At 37.8% G+C, this 19617-nt stretch overlaps 1 protein-coding gene across 3 annotated transcripts in view; it reads left to right on the forward strand.

Annotated features, from left to right (window-relative positions):
- Nucleotides 1-2566: 2566 nt before the first annotated feature.
- Pgd (phosphogluconate dehydrogenase) overlaps nt 2567-19617 on the forward strand; it is a 46042-nt gene continuing 28991 nt past the window's right edge. Inside the window, exon 1 of one of the 3 annotated variants that reach the window (XM_083111389.1) lies at nt 2567-2901. In XM_083111389.1, the coding sequence (XP_082967515.1) occupies nt 2891-2901 (11 nt within the window). In that variant the 5' untranslated portion in view covers nt 2567-2890. Of the gene's footprint in view, nt 2902-14672; nt 14752-18418; nt 18569-19617 lie in introns of those variants that run through there. The other 2 variants (XM_083111386.1, XM_083111387.1) reach the window with 2 other exon arrangements.

Raw genomic sequence — 19617 nt, forward strand, 5'->3', positions numbered from 1 at the left:
TGAAAAAAGTTCGTTTTTAATAGTTTATAATACTTATTACTGTACATAATAATAACATTATTGTTATTACCGTTGTTTGTTATTTCTACTATTCAAATTTTCTAAATTGCCTGACTCCACTACAAATATTTCTGGTGACGCCCATGCCCACCTCCGTGGCGGACTGGTTAGCGCGCTACGACGCCAGGGATCCCGGGTTCGATCCCGGAGTGGGCATGGATATTGTTTGTGAATTTCATCATAGTATCACTCACCATCATCGTCGCGATTAGCTAAAAGTGGTAGAAAAGCGACGCTAAAATCAAATCAACCCATGGTCAGTGCCCAAATCTTGGATGATAGAATCTCCTTCGCTACCGATTTTTTTTACCAATGAACCTGGCAACATTGTTGAACGTCTGAGAACAGCTCCTGGCCAGTACAGAGGTGAGTCATAATCTCCTAAGGACAGCTTTCGGCGGAACATTCCACTCGAAGCAAAGCAGCCGAGTCGATAATTACAGCGGACTGGGGTATTCATGTCACACATTCCCTTGAACTCATTTTGCACGTTTGCAAAGCGTGTTGTTGGCTGCACCGCCATAACGGAGAAACTATATCGATTCATGAAACCATTCATTTGTTCTCAATAGGGTAATAAAAGTGTTTTATGCTTCCCCGTTCTATTAGCGAAGTCGATGATCTTATTTTGACGTCGTGGGGCCTCAGGCTTGCAGCACGAAGAACTTGTTGCCTTCTTCCGATGTTTCCATGAACCTATTTGGCACTGTTTTGGGGAAGAGTATAAGAGTTAATAAATTCAAAGTAGACATATTTTCGTTAATATATTTACAACATTGACTACGTACAAAGGCTTCCGTAGGGAGGGATCAAAAGAAGGTCTTTGGAATAAGAAAAAAATCCTCCCTTTTACCTTTTTAAACTTTCGATCTTTTCTTCTCAGTTTTAGTATCTCTTCATGTTTACTTCCACTCTGAGCACTTCTTTTTCTACATTTCCCGTCTGTTTCTGTATCTATTATTTTCTTTGTTACACTCTCTCATCTCACCTCTATCTTCCACCTTCTCTCTCTCTCGTCTTGACTAGTGTTGCCCACGGGACGAGACGGGACAGGCTTTTAAAAATTCGACACGAGACGAGATTGACCATGTGTCATAAGACAAACGAATATTTTCGAGACGAGACAGCATTTCCACGAGACGAGACAGGCCAAAGTCTCGTCTCGTGGGCAACACTAGTCTTGACACTTCTTTTTTCCCTTCTCTGTGTCTCTACCTGTCGTAAGTTTATTTTTCTTACTTTTCTTTTTATTTCCTCTCTCTCTCTCTCTTTGTGTCTCTGGTTTCTTTATCTCTCTCTCTCCGATTCCACATTTTCTCCATCTTTTCTTTATTATTCTCACTCTTTCGATTCTTTATTTCCTTTATTTATCTTTGTTTGGATAAGAACAATAAAGCCACATATACAGTTAGGGGGAGAGAAAAGTAAGAAGGAGAAGAAAGAAAAAGCGCGCGAGAAGGGAATGGAAAATATAGAAAGAAATAAAGAATCGAGACAGAAAATAAGATGAATAAATCGAAGAGGGAAAGAGAGATAAAGAAACAAGACAATAGAGAGAGAGAGATTGAAAATAAGATAAATAAACTTGCGGCAGGTAGGGACAGAGAAAGAGAAAGAAACGCTACACGAAAGAATGGGAGAAAATAGAGAAAAACGAGAGAGAGAGAGAAAGAGAAAGCAAGAGAAATTTAAAAAGAAGGCAGGGTGAGAGAGAGAGAGAGACAGACAGATTGGAAAGAAAAAAGGAGAAATAAACTTAAATATATCAAAATAAAAAGTATTTAAATATGGAAAAATATATTTCTGAATTTCCCCACCCCACTGCACCCACTCTCGCTGTAAATAGTAAAAAAAGGACACACACACATATGTAAATATAATTTAAAATACATGAAATTGTACAAAAACAGAACGCAATTTAAAAGATAACTCAAAACCTTTGTTTTATATGCTCGATTCCACTAGCAGTAGTTGTATTATTATTATTATATATTGTGAAGTATTTTTGTCCATATTTAATATTTCTGAAGTTCTTGGGGAAAGTGCAATTGTACGTATAATATTCATAATACGGTGGATAGTTGAATAAATAAATATTACCTGGAAAATTGCTCACATCATTTATTTTTCATCGTTCATACTGTCGCTGGTGCAGAGATTATATGTTTCCCATTGTTTAGCGGGATGTTAAGAACATTTTGAAGTGGTGTTATCTGTTTAGATATGTGTAGATAAATCAACGTGGCGGTGCACTTTCCCTGGTAATATTTATGCATCCCACTCTATGTGGCCTTCACACTAAACATCTCAAAGCCTTTCTCTTGTGTTTGTAATGTCCTGTTATTCGACATACATTCAAACCCGCTATAAATCGAATATATTTTTAAAGTTAATTTTCTTTTTATCAACTGTTCTTATCTCTACGCTGTTTCGATAGCCAAGCATGTCTTGACACTCGCTGGCTGCATTTCTTTTTGCAAGTATCCGGCGCAAGGGGGCGTGCCACACACGCGATTCGCAGCTGAAAAACCACGGTGATATCACTCGCGTAACCTTGAAGTAAGAATGAAAGGAGTTTGCCCCAACTCTACAGAAACCAGCGGAATTTACGGTGTGGATGAATAAGCGCTTTTTTGCTGCTCGACTATTCTTTCCGTGTGAAAACTGTGCGTCGTGCGAGAAGTGGTCGTACGTCAGTTGCAACGTGAGGGCCTGCCTTGCCGGTACGAGAGTGACATCTGCTGGGAGAATTTCCTGCTACGAAAATCATTATTCGCAGGTGGTTGCGCCGATCTGAAGGAAGGAAATCGACGTCGCAGCGGAAGTCAACATGTCTGAACAGTAAGTTTAATTGCTCTTGATTCAGATTATGTTCGTGCTGTTTCACATTAAGATACACTACCAACCGTAACACATGAGTATTTTTTTATAACTGTTCTTCAGCTGAGAAAACTGTGTCAGTGGAGCCGCCACGCGACAGAATGAGATACTATTTCAATAGTTGCATGTCATACTGCGAGGAAGCTCTTTCGTTACAGAATTGGATCATTCTCCTTGCATTATTATGCTATTCCGTAAAAATTAATAACCGTGGAACTTGAGAGTGCATCGAAAAGAAAAATTGACAAATGAGGTTATTTCCTTGGCGAAATTATTTGCATGTCATCATTCTTGCTTACCGTGAATCAGGTTATATTATTCCCTTATCCGACAGCATGGTAGGGACGTCATTGTTCACACTTGTATAATAAGCGTAATGATATTGTTCAGATACAGTGACTTGTGGCAGGAGGGGCGGACACCCCCGGCAAAGAAAAACTAGGTAAATCAATGCTATTTCAGCCCAAAGATGTATTCTTTAGTGGTATTTATTTAGTGGTACGTAAAATTTGACGCCCCTCCCCCCCAAAAAACGCCCCCACGGACCAGTGCAAAACTACTACTAGGCTGTTCGGAAAAAAGAACCTAAGGGAATGAAATGCAATTTACAGCAGACTGTTTTCATATTTATTATTTTAAAAGCAAACATTTTTTTAAAAAAAATCTTTAGTGTAATCAAGCTTTCCATCTGTACTCATATATTATCATATTATATTATATATACTTATATTTTCTTATGTAGCTCATGACAAGGGTTAGGTGGTAGAGCAGCCTACGGCTGAACCTCGCCCGCTAAAAAAAGGGATTATTATTATTATTATTATTTATTATATACATGTTGGATTGTCACTGATTAGAATCTTTACACATGCCCAATGTAAAATTATACTCATAATCAGTAGCGGCGATTAGGGGGGTGAGGGGGCAGTTGCCGCCCATCACTTTTCGCCAAGTTTTCCCCCGCACTATGCTAAGCCTTATCTACAAAGGAAAATATACTGTCTTTGCCTCCTTCCCCCCTCCAGTTTTGGTACCTTGTTCCCCTGGTTTTGGAACCCAATCGCCGCCACTGCTCATAATATATCCTTTAATTGATTCATTGAGACTTAAAAGAAAACAGAAAATTGCAGTTTGTGACTTACGTGCCCGAACACCCTAAAATTATTGTCTAGAAATTTGAGCGTGAGATAATCTACATATGAACATAAGATACAAGATTATACAGTGTTAAATGTCTACGACCTTGATCTTCTGTATTTTAAAATGTTCTTCGTAACCTGTAACTTCTGCCCTCTGCTGCAAGAACTGGTGAAACAAGCTTTTCAGTTGAAGTAAAGTGTTTATGAAAGCTTAAGAAAGTAACTTTCAGTAATAGGATAGTAGTAGACACGCTGTCGTAATTAAATATTTTATAGGTGATTATGACATGATCGGGGGTGGACACCCCTAGTTAGAATCGATTCCGTCGTTCACTTTTTCTTGGCTATAGTTCGTTACAGATTTGCCCTCATTATTCAATTTTTCAACATCGCATGTCTTGCCATTTCTAGACTTGGATTCCACGCGGTTTGCTGAGTAACTTCAATTATCTATACAAAATTGCCAATGCCAAAATCCGCTGCAACACACAACTTCAGGAATTCCACTTTCGAGTGCCTATGCGCACAACACGTAACGCAAACCTATTTTACGCAGAAAAACCTAGATTTGAAATTAAAAAAATGATCTTTCTACAGGCTTCTCACCCAATATAATCTCCCATCAAGTGTACAGTCAACGTCAAAGATAATGGTAGGCGAATTGTCCACTGATATTTTAATTACTTTTTATTCTGCATCCTGTGTTGTTTTAAGGAATGAAACTAGTATGTTGGTTCTGCTAATTGAAGTCATTATTTCAATTCATTGCCATCACAATGTGTAATACAGACCGAATTAAAATGGGTGTGGACAATTCGCCTACTGTTTCTTTCGCCGTTGGGTGTACGTATATTCTTAGAGTATGCCTTTGTCTTCCACCAGAACAAATACAAAATAATATCAAATAGTGCTATCTTTGACTTATTGTTGTTAATCTTTTTTGTTATTTTTTTCTTTAACTTTCTTCTTTTCATTGTTGACGATTAGTAGCTCTAAAACTTTTTATTCTGCATCCTGTGTTGTTTTAAGGAATGAAACTAGTATGTTGGTTCTGCTAATTGAAGTCATTATTTCAATTCATTGCCATCACAATGTGTAATACAGACCGAATTAAAATGGGTGTGGACAATTCGCCTACTGTTTCTTTCGCCGTTGGGTGTACGTATATTTTTAGAGTATGCCTTTGTCTTCCACCAGAACAAATACAAAATAATATCAAATAGTGCTATCTTTGACTTATTGTTGTTAATCTTTTTTGTTATTTTTTTCTTTAACTTTCTTCTTTTCATTGTTGACGATTAGTAGCTCTAAAACTTTTTATTCTGCATCCTGTGTTGTTTTAAGGAATGAAACTAGTATGTTGGTTCTGCTAATTAAAGTCATTATTTCAATTCATTGCCATCACAATGTGTAATACAGACCGAATTAAAATGGGTGTGGACAATTCGCCTACTGTTTCTTTCGCCGTTGGGTGTACGTATATTCTTAGAGTATGCCTTTGTCTTCCACCAGAACAAATACAAAATAATATCAAATAGTGCTATCTTTGACTTATTGTTGTTAATCTTTTTTGTTATTTTTTTCTTTAACTTTCTTCTTTTCATTGTTGACGATTAGTAGCTCTAAAATTTTCTCAAATGAGAGGGGCAAGTCATCGATTTTATGATTACTATAACGGCGCACGCTTTTAGAAGGAACATGAGTTCGGCCAATACCCAGCCAGTGCTACTGCGCTGTTGCCACACTAACTGCTAGCGCAAGGGAAGGACAGAAATTTCGCGGTGTCCATTATTTTGATAATGCATGCACAGTATATATGAGTACAGTGAAATAATATAGTGAATATTTCTACACAGGATTATAATATCATATCACTGTAGCATATACGAGAAACCCATACCTGAAAGAAGCTTCATCACCGCTCTCGTCGTCTTCCTCGGTCTCCGTGTCACTGATTTCACTCATTTCCGAGTCACTCTCCTGGAGGTTAATGAATAGATTTTGCACCCTTGGTGCCTGTACTACTGGTGCTAGGTTTTGAGAGTGACATTATTTGAAATAAAAAGAACACACGGAACACAGGCTATTCACGAGAGGGCTGTATTTAATCTTTTCACAAACTTCTTTGTGGCGCACGAGTGAACGATAAGCGAATAATTTTACACCGGCGTTGCTACGAAAAACGCTGAACTCAAACTGACCAAGACTTTTAATGTTCGAGAACGCCCAGAACAATGAAGGATCTTGTTTATATCGAGGCGAATTTAACACCCACAGTTTTCCCTAGACACAACAACTCAGCTGCGTCAACACGGTGGCAACGAAAAAAATGAAATGAAAGGTGATGTTTTCCTTGTTTCTTCAAGGAACGATAATTCCGGCTGTATGCGACGGAAATTCATGGGACTTGGACAGTGAGGTTCAAAATGCATTTCCCCATCTTATGATGAACCTTAAAGTGGCGAGTTTTATGAAAACTTCTTGCGCATAAGAAAAATACAGAACACGGCCTTTAACTTCGCGCCGCAGTCTCCTAACTGTACAACGTTGCACTCCTGCCATTGGCTGATCGCCACGCACACCCTCTGCGTGGCCCCGCCCGATATCGCTTCTAAAAGCGTGCGTCGTATATAACTACCGAATATTTCGAAACCATTTAGCTGTGCCCTGTCGGTGACAAAATCCGAATAAACGTTACTAATTAGTAAATATAAAAGTTGTCCCAGTATATCTGAATGACCATGTGCTAATTGTTAGTACCGCATATGGAAAACTGGTTCACCTACGCAGAGCTATCTTAGTTCAGTAGATGTTAACAAGTTTCAATAGATCCAGTGAAGGTCAACAATGTGTTTTCCATACGTAACTGAACGATTAGCCGTTTCGTGCGTGCGGACCCTGGTTGTATCTTTGTGCGGATCCCAAAATATCGATGTTGATCCAGCATCGTAAGAATATTTAAGGGTCTATATTCTCCAACATTTAGGACGGCGATTGGTTAGCAGTGATAAAAAAACGCGAATTCACCTGCACAGATATGAATGAAGTGCAAGGACAGAAATCAAAGAATTGATTATATTGATTTCAGTATTCTACTGGGATAAAATACAACCATTTTAAAGGAAATCATTTAGATATTCCGTGGAAGATTTCTCGATGATACCCAAATAAGAACTAAACTTCACAGTTCTTGAACTGTTTACATTTTGCATTTATCTGTTTCGATTTTCGCGTTGCTTTTTCTTTCACTTTCAAGTAATCGTAAAAAGTTATTCTAACTGTGATCGGGGGCAACGAAAAAGAATACATAATCCGGACCTCAATGAGTTTGAGATTTTAAGTCCACTTTATGCACAGAAAGGCTAATCGGAACTGGACCTACAGTTCAAAGTGGAATTCGAACCACTCTGCCTCCACCAGGTATCGAACCCGGGACCCCTTTATTTACGACGTTACCACAACGCCACCAGGGAGGCCCCAGCGGACCTCAATGAGTCCACCCCTCAACACCCTCAGGGCGCAAGGAATGGTCCTTTCAGAAAAAACTCAAGTGTCAACGTCACTTCCCTGCAGTATACCTGGGCTGCATTTTGCTGACTAACAAAGCTCTGGCATCTGGACACTCAGCCAATCCTTTCCTGTCCTCATATGTGTTTGTGATTGTCCATTCATCAATTTCTCCATATCACCATCCAACCTGGTCTTCGCCATTAACCAAAAGTGGCAGAAAAGCGAAGTAAAATAAGGTATATCAATTAGCCAAAGCTCGGCACCCTCGACCGCGACAGGTATGCCCAGAGGGAGGAGGTATGCTAGCTTTGCCCTAAGACTTTTGAAGGGTGGAATTGAACCTTGATAATTTCATTAATAATGATCTACTTTAAAAATATATTTTTATATACAATTTATTTACCATTTCTATTTATATACATACAAAACAAGGGATTTTTTAAAAAATAATTTTCTATCTGTGAGTTAGTTGTAACGGTGGAGATGAGTGGATGGATGATGCTTATTGAAATATGGACGAGAGACTTAAAAGTATCCGTCCCTTGTACTGAATTCCAATACAGGATCATGCCTTCGTAAAGGGTCCTGTGTTCGAATCCCAAGACTAAGAAAGACTATTATATTATATGGATTTGAACCCCCTTCCCCATTCCTCAATTTTTCGAAGAAGTTAAATTGTAATCAGGCATCAACTAGTGACTTAGCACTTACCTTGCAAAAGGAGCATCCTGTACTCTCCCATACGAAACTCTTCAAAATTGAAAATCATTCTCAATCGTTCTTGTAGCGATCTACTCGCAGAGAGATCCCGAAATAGCTCTGAAATGGCATCTCTAAACCAAGAGCGGCCTTGAGACATGATTGCTGCAACAGCCAGTTAAACAACGTTCGTGCCATAACATTTATGCAAATAACAGGTATCGGAAAGATTCTTCCCCCTGAATGCCTTCCGAAGTAATTTATTTGCTAATTTAGTCCACTAACAGCTGTTATTCTATCACTTCGTTATGGAGCATATATTGTTACCAGCCCAGAGATTATTTCTTGTGAAGGTAAAACAATTTTTTTATGAAATCACATTTTAGGTTCAATGCTTTTTAAATATGAGAACTATTCTTTCAACCAAAACCACAAGCCATAATTTGACTTTTGAAAAAGTAACTATTAAAATTATTGTTTCAACACAGTTAAATATTTCCATGAAAATTAATTTCAATAATCCTATTTTTTCCTCATATTGTCTCTTGATTTAGATACTCCTTCCATTAAACATGCATTTTAATCCCTCGTTTGATTGACGTTTTCATCTTTGTGAGCATTCATTAATAATAATAATTATTATTATTATTATTGAAGGAACCCCATTTCAGCACATTTTTTTTTCAATTTCAACAGCAGAGGATGTTGGGTAGCCTACATCTTAAAACAGCATACGCCAATGATTGTTACATACTTGTTCATGTGCAGTTACAGTTTGATCAAAATGAGAAAAAACCCGCTAAACTAAGGCGGACAGTAATTTTTCTCCCCTTGCTTCCCCTCTCCTTGTTGCCAAATTATAACTTCCCTTCCTTGCTTCGTTGTCAAAAACTTCAACATCGTTTAATACTGTGTCTCTACTTTTGCTGTGCACGGTTTCCCCCCCATCATGATTACACAAGCATTTGGCACTGAGTAAAGGCGACGACGATGTGTTCAAATACGCACGTTTTGGCAACGCAGGGGTGGGATTACATGGCAAGCAGCTGATTGCATCACCTACGCTCTCTCCGCTCGCTTACGGTTGAAAATTTGACAACGCGAGAGAGGTTTTCTCATCTATATTTCGCTTGCTGTATATCTCTTGTCATTACTGTTAGATTGCAGTAAATTTGGACTGTATTGGCATACTTAAGAGTGAAAGTTATCGGAATGAAATTCCCCTGAATAATATTTTTATCGTTTTTCTTTGTCAACCATAAATAATTTCCTGAGGTTACATATACATAATACATTTTTCTAGATTATTGTAATGGGCGTGTCATCCCCTAATGACGCCGGACTTCCTTCTGTGTGAGCATCGGTGACAACTTTCGACGACACATCCCCTCTTCCCCTCACAGTACTCCCGGAGCCAGAGCATAGGCATCCTTGGGGGGCAAGGGAGCCCTTGGCCTCCCTGAAAATGAATTATCAGAGATAATTTAGGTTTTTCACATCTAATTTGCCAAACACGATAAATTTAAACTGAAGCTGTGTTGGGGTAAAATGCCTTCTTTGCCCCCACCCCAGGCACGTAGCAAGGGGGAGGGCTAAGGGGGCTGATGCCCCCCCGAAATTCTACAAATATGTAGTTTAAATGTTATTTTTAATGTTAATAACAGAAGTAAAGTTATAACCAAAGTAAAAACTGCATTACATCGAAAACAGTTTAGTTTATAATAGAGGAACCTGGTTATATTTTATATACTACCATTTAATCCAAAGAATAAATGGATCCACAGCTTCCAAAACTTAGTTTTCTTTGTGAGAGGTCACAGAATATAAACTTTTTGAGTAAAATTTACGACTAAGTGTTCAAGCCTTTTTTTGAAATTTTGTGTAAAAGTTAAGAATAAAATACAATAACTATGATGGAACTATGATAATGGACTACAATTGTGTTAGATATTTACTGATACGGTAGATTGAGTAGCAAAGTGTGTCCATTTATGTAATAACAATAAATTTGGATTGGAATTGGTATGTTTTAATAACTTATAATAGTTATTATTGTAAAGTTACAATAACTATTATTGTCGTTATTATTTGTACTAATCAATTTTTTTCTATGGCGGCCCAACCCTCTCTACAAATATAACATTTCTGGCGACGCCCGTGCTGATAGAAGATGAGCCCCCCCTGAAATTAAATTCTGCCCCACCCCGTCCGGAAAAATTCCGGCGGACACCCTTTGACCAGAGTATTTTTTTAAAAAAAAAACGCCGTAGCAAAAAGTTAACTTTCTTTCCAATAAAAATAACACAAAACTTAAGTGTGTTACTTTTGAAGCCATTTTATGAGTCTCAAAAGGAGTGCTTTAAATTGCTTTTCAGTTCACGTCATATGTGTTTCACAACTTCGAGCTTCGTCGGCTTTCCACAGTGTATAATCTTCACCTTCTCGAAAAGGCAGGTCAGGTTCCCAGTGCTTTACATGCAAAGCTATTAGAATCAACCTTGAGGCAGTAGTCTGGGACCGTGACCCACTTAACCTACCCCTCCACATAGGCAGTTGTGAAGATGCATGAACTCTTCAGAACGTGATTGCGTTGCTGCTTTCGTTTATCACATTTTCTTACACTGGTTCTGATAATGCTGGCCTACATGAACAAGAAATCTTCAACATACACCTAAGAATAGTTATCTTTGCGGAGTGATTGTGTGCATGTAAGATAAAACATGTTTATAATGTCACGTGAAACCTAAGACCTTGTAACGTGTTTCAAGAATGTCTTACTCACGTGAACAGTACAATTCATTGATGTTTTAAAGGATGTGAGTAAAAAAATACTCTGCCCAGTTTCAATTAGGTAATATCCTGGAAAAGGAACATGCGACGTGAAATCAGTGGCGTTCCTATTATTCTCTCTGGGGGCGAATGGTATTTGGTGTAATTGCGCTCGAAAAGTTCGTTGAAGTCTACTGTTAGATTTGAGATATCGCCTTCGAGGGTGCTTACATCAAAGGGTTCGACCATTATTTACTCTGTGTTAATTGAAGACTTATGGTCAGCTATATATGTCTCGGGGGAAGGCTAGGTTAGTCGTAACCATGAAGATAAATGATGAATTGCTTAAATAGATGAATTAATTTTCTATCTGGGGATATATTTCCTTACAAAAATATTTGGACATAAAAGTGATGAGAAGACAGGTGAGTTGAGAAGGTCACATAATTTAGAACTGCATAATTTGTATTCATATCCAAATATTATTAGAATAATTAAATAAAGAAGACTTAGGTGGGCAGGCCATGTGGCACGAATGGGAGAGGAAAGAAGAGTTTACAGGATCTTGTTGGGAAACCTGATGGTAAGAGACCAGTTGGAAGGCCAAGACGAAGATGGAGAGATAACGTTGAGATGGACCTAAAGGAAATCGGTAAGGATGGAAAAGAGTGGATTGATCTTGCCCAGGATGGGGATCGATGGCTTGTGTTTCTGCAGTCATAAATCTTCGGGTTTAAGAAGGCGAGAGAGTGAATTTAGTTAGTCTGGGTATATATCGGTAAAGTTGGGGCCACATTACCCATAATTGGCCCTTTGCAAAACATTTGATGGGGTATTGACCTGATCCAGAACGAGTTACACTGTTCCCGTAAAACTGGTAGCGGTACAAGAGCTTGACGGTTTTCTAATCTACTACATTGCATTATTTTGATTATATTATTGCATTGTTAACAATAAGTTAATAGCAAATTAGAAGAGTTGAACACGAGCAAGGCCTCGTATCTCTCTGGTATAGTTGAAGTCCTGATTCGAACGTCAGTTCGGTATCTTTGACACAGCTCGAGGGAGAGCCGACCGGGCGAGTATCTGGTTTCGAGCCAGGGCCTGTTTTTTCTTTTTTCTTAAAAGCACTGTTGTCACTTTTACTTGCAGCGTTTAGACATCAATTCATTCACTGCGACGTTACACTCCCAAGATCTCCCCATTGTATAAAACAATACCACAGCCTAGCAAAGATAACGCAACCGAACGTTAAGAAATCTCAAAGGAAACTGAATTGGCAACGTCTCATTTACTCCACATGGACTTGAAAAGAGTTGTCAGTTTCTTAAACGGACGCGATTGGCGGGAAAGTTTTGAGGGGAGGATATACTGGGCTCCACGCGGACGTGAAGGATGGTTGTTTCCTCCTGTAACAGAGGGAACTGCTCTCTGAAGTAAAGTGGCGTTCGAATCATAACTTTCAGCTAGTTTTCGTACAGTGGGATCCACTAGTATTGCTCGACAAATTGTCCATGACTATTTTCATTACTTTTCTTACATCCTATGTGTTTTAAGCAATGGATTTTTATGTATGCTGGTGCAGAAGTTGTCAACAGTTTGTTTTGAGTTTTCTTTTAATTCTTGTAGCTCTTATTGGGTCAAATAAAGTGCACAAACATGGTGATGGACAATTTGCACGGTAATACCCATGGATCCCACTGTACATGGTTTCATCAAATCCTGTCTTCAATCTACTCTACATTTTCCATCCAATTACTCTTTAGTTTTCTCCCATATTGCTGTCTCTCACGAATGCACTCAATTAATTTATCCGCATTCACTGAGGTACGCAGGGGAAGCTGGTTGCGCTACAGCCCTCCCGAAATTTTTGAGAAAATCAAAATTTTCAAATGAAAGCATAGAACTCGCGAAAACCAAAGTGGTAAATGTTATCTCTCCTTAAACTCACCCCCCATTACCACCTTTGTCGTTGTACGACTTTTAAAACTAAGGTTAATAATAATTGAGTTTTTAAGTCTACTTTATGCACAGATAAGCTAATCGGGACTGGACACACAGGTTAAAGTTGGATCGGAACCACTATGTGCCTCCACCGGGTATCGAACCCGTGACCCCTTGATTACAAGGCGACGACGTTACCACTACTCCATCAGGGAGGCACTTAAAAATTATAATTGCGTGATATTTTGTACTGTACTCCGCCCCTACCCAGAACATATCTGTGATATCAACTTTTACAATTCCAGCTCTATCTGAAAAAAACCCTGCGTAGCTACCAAAGTGGATTGATTTCGATCGGGTGATTTTTTTTTTTAAAAAGAAATCACTTTAAATAATTTTTAGAATAATGTGCATAAGTATTTTGTAGATATCACAATCACTTTCTGTGAAAGTACATTAATCTCGTAATCATTTAATGGTGTTTATTATGCTCTAAGAGAGGAAAATAAAGGAAAATAAAATACATGTACTGATGTAAACATTCATTTCTATTGATTTAAAATTCAATAATTTTTATAGGCAAAAATGGCAAACATTTTGTGTAGAAAAGTATACAAAATACTAATCATGTTAAACCATAAATAGTGTCATTATCATTAAACTGTAAATAAACATGGCACCTGATACTTTTGAAACTACCATTAAAAAATTCTTCAAAATTCAGGTACCAAGACTATAAAAATATTTGTTAATATTTTAAGTTACACTTATAGAGCAGATCCAGAATGTTCATTATCACTGGAAGAAAAGTTACTGAAGATAATTATAGTTCCATTAACACCCACAACAAATATTTCCATAGTAGGTACAGTATCAGAAACGGAAAAATGTTTATTTACATATAATCTTTGAAATTTCTTTAATCAAACTGTTCTAATATTTTACATTGCCGATTTACTAGAAAAAGCCTTTCTATAAAAATAAAACATATATGTATGGTGCCAAAAAACAAAGAAGCAATTTAAAGCTTGTTTTGAAGAAAAAATCGATTTAAATAAAAAAAAAATCAATAAAAAATATTTTTTTAAAATAAAAATCATGAATTTTATCCACCCTGGTAGCTACGCTAGTGTCCACATCGAACCTGTTTTAGCAGTTTCAATAAATTGCCATGGAACCAAATTGAGTTGAAATGAATAAAAGTCGCTCCCGCACAGTGTGACCCCGTGTACTTATAAACCTGGTTAAAACCTCAGGTCGTATTACAATGAAGTAAGAGTTACGATTAGTGACGACATCGAAACCAGATTAGTAGAGAATCTTTGAATTAGAGAAATATAAACCTTGAATAATCATTCCATCATTCTTGCCTTCAATGCCGTTATGACGTAAGTGTGGCACTGAGTGACGTCACTGTGGCTGCCATTGAACGTGCTTTTTCAGTATGTGACTAATGGGCTAATCTCATTAGATTCGTCTTGTTTTATTTTGCTTTATTCAAATACAGAAATATATATTTCTGTTACTGAATGAGTTAATGTAGTTATATAAAATTGTATTTAAGATCGTTTATGAACTTTGTGTGTAAAATTTATATTAAAATGTATCGTATGTAGTTATAATGTATGCTGGGCATAAACAGCCACCTGTAAAGCTGTAAGTCCAATAAATCTTTGTTGAGTTGAGTTTATTCAAATACTATGCATTCCATATTTGTGGGAGTCAAAATTGAAGAGATAAAGGAGCAAATGTAAGTAACGAAGGATTTTAACATTTTGGATACATACTTAGCAAGAAACAATAGTAACTTAAATGTATATGTATATCTTGTTCGATACCCGGTGGTTCGGATCAGACTTGAAACTGTAGGTCCAGTCTCGATTAGCATTACTGTGCATAAAGTGGACTTAAAACACCAACTCAATCAATCAATCAATGATCCTAATCTTCGAATTAGTCAAAAGTATCAGAAAAGCGAAGAAAAATAAACTGAATCAATCAATCAATGTCTTGTTAAGGGCAAAGTCATAAGTAGGGTGCGAATGTTTGCCTTTTTTATTACTTTGCGTTAAAATACCCTTCAATGTTTTGAATTGGTTTCATGTTGTTTCGAACCTGATAATTCATTTTTGTAGTTACTGTCCATAAATTCGTATTGAGGTTGATTCCCTATTTTGTATAAATTTGCCTAAAAATGCTTCTTTCTTGCTTTTTTGTCTATTCCTTCTACCTGTCTCTGCTTTTGCTCTCTTCACAGTACACCGTAGAACAGGGTTCGAATCCCGGGTAAGACGTGGATATTTGTGTTTGTCCTGAATCAGGAAATTATAGAATTGAGAAAATTATATAAGACAAACATAGAAAAAAATGATACTGCCGCTTAGGGGTTTTCTTCTTTTAAAAAAATGACTAATGCTCTAGCATTTGGTGCCCGTGGTCCTGTGTTCGATTTCGGCGTTACCCTGAGGACAATCGCGCGCTACTTGAAAGCCAGAAAACAGCCATAAAGCGCTGACCATACGTCATCCAGTGAAAATGCCGCTCTGGCAGGCCCTACGGCTCCGTTGTCACATCCTCCATCCTCGATTTCGAGCACATTTCAAATATTTTCGTCCCAAATGAAGTTTCTTCTAAGAAAGGGAGTTTCAAACTAGCGCGGAAGGTAATTTTTTAGAGATCTACGTGCTACGAAAATTACATTTTTATAGCATTAAAATTACTTACGTACGTCATAACATGCCTTTAAAATGGAGTCTATAGAGAAAGGCGGGGTCGAGGTAGCGGAAGGGGCTGAGGTCAATTACCCCAAGTGCGGAGCCCGGAATCGGCGGGAAATTTGGAGCCAGCAATTTTTATGAAATTTCTTGGAGTATAGGCCTGAAAAACCGCCATTTACATATATCAATCGGTACGGGTGCTACGAAACTAACATGGCCGCAAGTAGACTTCCACCTCGTAACTTCAAACTGCTACATCTCAACTTTAAAACGGCTATACAGTCGTAAATACTTCTTTCCACGCTCCAGAATTTTGTTCTTCACAATTTGCAACACACAATCTTCATAAAAATCAAAAATTCCCTAGCGAAATCGAGGGTGGAGGAAGTGACCACGGAGCCGTAGAGCCTGCCAGAGCGGCTCCCCCCCCCCCAAGGCGAATGACGCATCCCCTCCAAAATCATGTCATGCGTCCCCCCAAATCATATCATATCATTCCTGCCCTCAAACCATATTGTAATCCCTACAAAGTATTTAATCTCGACAGCCTGTCTACCGAAAGTAACTTTTTTCTTAGCTTTTTCTTACAAATGACGCACCTGCTTTAAATTAAGCAGTATATATCAACACTAAGCATTATATTTTAAGAAGTGATGTTATTAATTAATATCGAGAATATCGCTTATGTCTTGTAATGCAGCTATAGTATTAAACTTCACAGTAAAGCAACAAGAAAAGAAAGAAAATTTGTAAATCCATTTCTTTGCAGGCTATCAAGAATATTAATTTAATGGTGTGTCAATACTTTCCTAGGATCCCGAGATATTTAGTCCTTTCCAGCTTCTCTTCTCGCACGTTCGGGGTCGAAAACGTGTGGATACCATATCACTAAGTATACAGTCTCCAAATTTTATGTTCGAACTCTCTCTCCACTACAGAAATTCCTTGACAATCTAAGATTTAACACTTTATCAAGAGTGTTACATTTAATACTCAATCCTACCACCAAAATTTCCATGCCAATTTTAGACTTACTGTTGATATTAAAGAGTGGATATTGCCTCCTCCAAGAAAATTAATTCTCTCTCCACACCAGAATTTCCGCAACAGTCTAAGACAATAGTACGAGTAATACACAAGAATTGGATACTCCCTCAATTTAATGTTCAATCCCCCTCTAACTAAAATACCCGCCATAATATAAGACTTATAGAGTTGGATACTCCCCCCCCCTCAATAATGCCCTTAAACACTTTCTTTTCTTCATCTAATGGATTAAGTATGGTGCATTTAAGGTGTAATTTTTTTTACATATATTTTGGAAAATATATAAATGTTGAATTTTACATTATTTGAAGGGGAAAAGCCCCCTCCCCAAAGTCTCGATGGCGCGGCCTGCGTCATAATCCCCTCCCCCCTGTAGGCACCCCTGCAGTAGAAGGAAAGTGTCTTCAATTTCAGCTAACCACCATTCGTCGCGATTAGCCAGAGGTGTCAGAAAAGCGTTACAAAAAATAAGAAAATTACAGTAGAATACAAAACTTCAAGTCGATAAGTGTGCAATATGCTGAGAAAATTAACAACTGAATGTTCACTGACCATTTCGGTGCCTTTTTAACTGCCTATTTTAATCATTTTTACAAGTTTTAGTAACTATAAATCCGCCTCCTGGTCATAAGTTATAACACAGAGCAGTTTATCCTATCGCAGAAATATGAATTTGAAGGTAGCTCCTTGTGCATTTCGTGGTTATTTTGTGAGGGGAAGGGAGCTTAAAACTCTGGTAAAATATTAAGAAAAAGTAAAAAAGGATTATTCTAATGTAATTATCCATCTTGAAGTTTGCTAAATCTTGTAAAAAGAACTGCTGAACATAACTTAAAAACACATTTCGTCGTCTTATTTGATTGTAATCTCAAATCGGTACAGAGAACAAGGACGTATATGGGAGGAAGGGGGCTCCGGACTCCCCCGAAAGATGGAGCAAGCACAATTACTAAAATTAGACAATGAAAATATATTTGTTTAGCATTTTCTGGTTGTTTTTTTTTCTTAACTTATTGGAAGGTAAGGATTATATTGGGATCGTACGACATTGAAGGACACTACTGTTTATATTATGCATAAAATATTAATCAGGAGCTTTACTCTTCGCCAACTGGATCTAACATCCTTTTTTGTTATTCAATAAATATTCATTTTTTTATCTATTTTACATTAATTTATTTGCCAGGACACTTTTTTATACAAATTATGCCGAAAATAACTAGAGGTAAGCCAGATAATGGATACGTGCTGTTATATCTGTATTCTTATTCGGTCTTTTTTTACCTATTCGTGTAATAATAATATAATAATTAATTTATAGCCTATATTTTAATTAGTATTTATTTTATTTAATTATAATATACTTATTTTAATTTAAACATTATTATTCCTAACACGCTTGGTTCGAACCCCTCCCCCTTAATATATTTCTAGATATGTGTCTGATAGAGAAGTATATGAATACCAAAGTCTCGTCTTAACCTTGTAAACAGCCCCTTCTGCGATGAGGCAGCCATTAACACGGTCACACTCGGTTGCTCCGTCTCATAACTCCGTGTTTATCGCATTATAGCATAGCGTTTTGTGTCAGCTGGCATCGAGGTGAGACTCCGAGTATCCCAGATGCGCGTTGCAGCGTGCCTCTTGCCTCAGTGCCAAACGAGCACAGGGCGGAAGTGGTCGGTGTAGTTCTTTTGCAGTGCAAATGGCTGTTCTAGTGTTGTTCGAGTGACCAGTGTTCGATAGTGTCACCATTATGGGGAATTCGCCCTGCAAGAAAGTGAAAAGTATACCGGAGTCTGTGTAAGTGATAAAAATGGCATCCACGGAACTGACGAAAATAAGTGTAGGGGAAATAATGTCTTTTTTTTAGGTAATTTAGTGATCAGCACCACGCTCCAACCGCCTTTACCTCTCCCTCCCAATGGTTTAAATTGATTGATTTGGTTTATTTTACCTAGCGTTTCTGCCACCTGTGACTAATTGCGAAGATGAGGATGAGTGATGATATGATGATATTTATGAAGGGACATTCGCAAAGAACACCTACGCCCAGGCCGGGATTCGAACTCGGGACCCCCCAGGTAGCTACTCTTTGGAAGGACACTAGTGGGAAATTTTCCACCTGAGATATCTAGCTCCAGTAATCGAACTAGGGATGGCCAAATCCAGATAAAATTTTATCCGGATATCAGATACTTTTCTATCCGGATTTCAACGGATGTCTGATATTCTGATATCCAGATTACGAATTATCCTTATGTTTTGATTATTCGAATTATCCAGATAATCGGATATTCTGGTTATCCTAAATGTGCGGATATCCGAATGTGTACATTATCAGGACAGCTTTATCGTTTATCCATTTTACGGGCTATCCATATATTCGTTATGTTCGTATTTATCCCTGCATGGATTTTCTACAAATCCTTCATCAAATGTGTAGAGGAGAAGGTCTAAATATGGGCTAAGGTTTAAATATATGGGTTTTGGAGTTATTAGCGCTCCCGGGTGCTGTAGCCTGGCAGAGGCTATTGGAACTGTTTATCTGTCAAGGACAAAGGTTGCGGCGCCAATTCGCAGGAGAATGTGGTGGTTAGTTTCGGCCTTGGACGCTGTTATAGAATTGCGACCTCCGAAAACTTTTTGCAGGTATGTTTTAACTCGGCGTTTTCTGAATTCTCATCTGCTTTCTATAGGTTATGTTATGATATTAGCGGTACATAAAACAAATGTGAGCTTTTATAATGCCATGATTTGTTTGTGAAATATGTACCACAGAGAGAGAAAATAAATTGAAGAAAAATAGCATGATGGTCTAAATATGGGCTATGATATGAGGTCTAATGTTG

The sequence above is a fragment of the Lepisma saccharinum genome, chromosome 25 (assembly GCF_977018435.1).
Source record: "Lepisma saccharinum chromosome 25, izLepSacc3.1, whole genome shotgun sequence".
NCBI lineage: Eukaryota > Metazoa > Arthropoda > Insecta > Zygentoma > Lepismatidae > Lepisma > Lepisma saccharinum.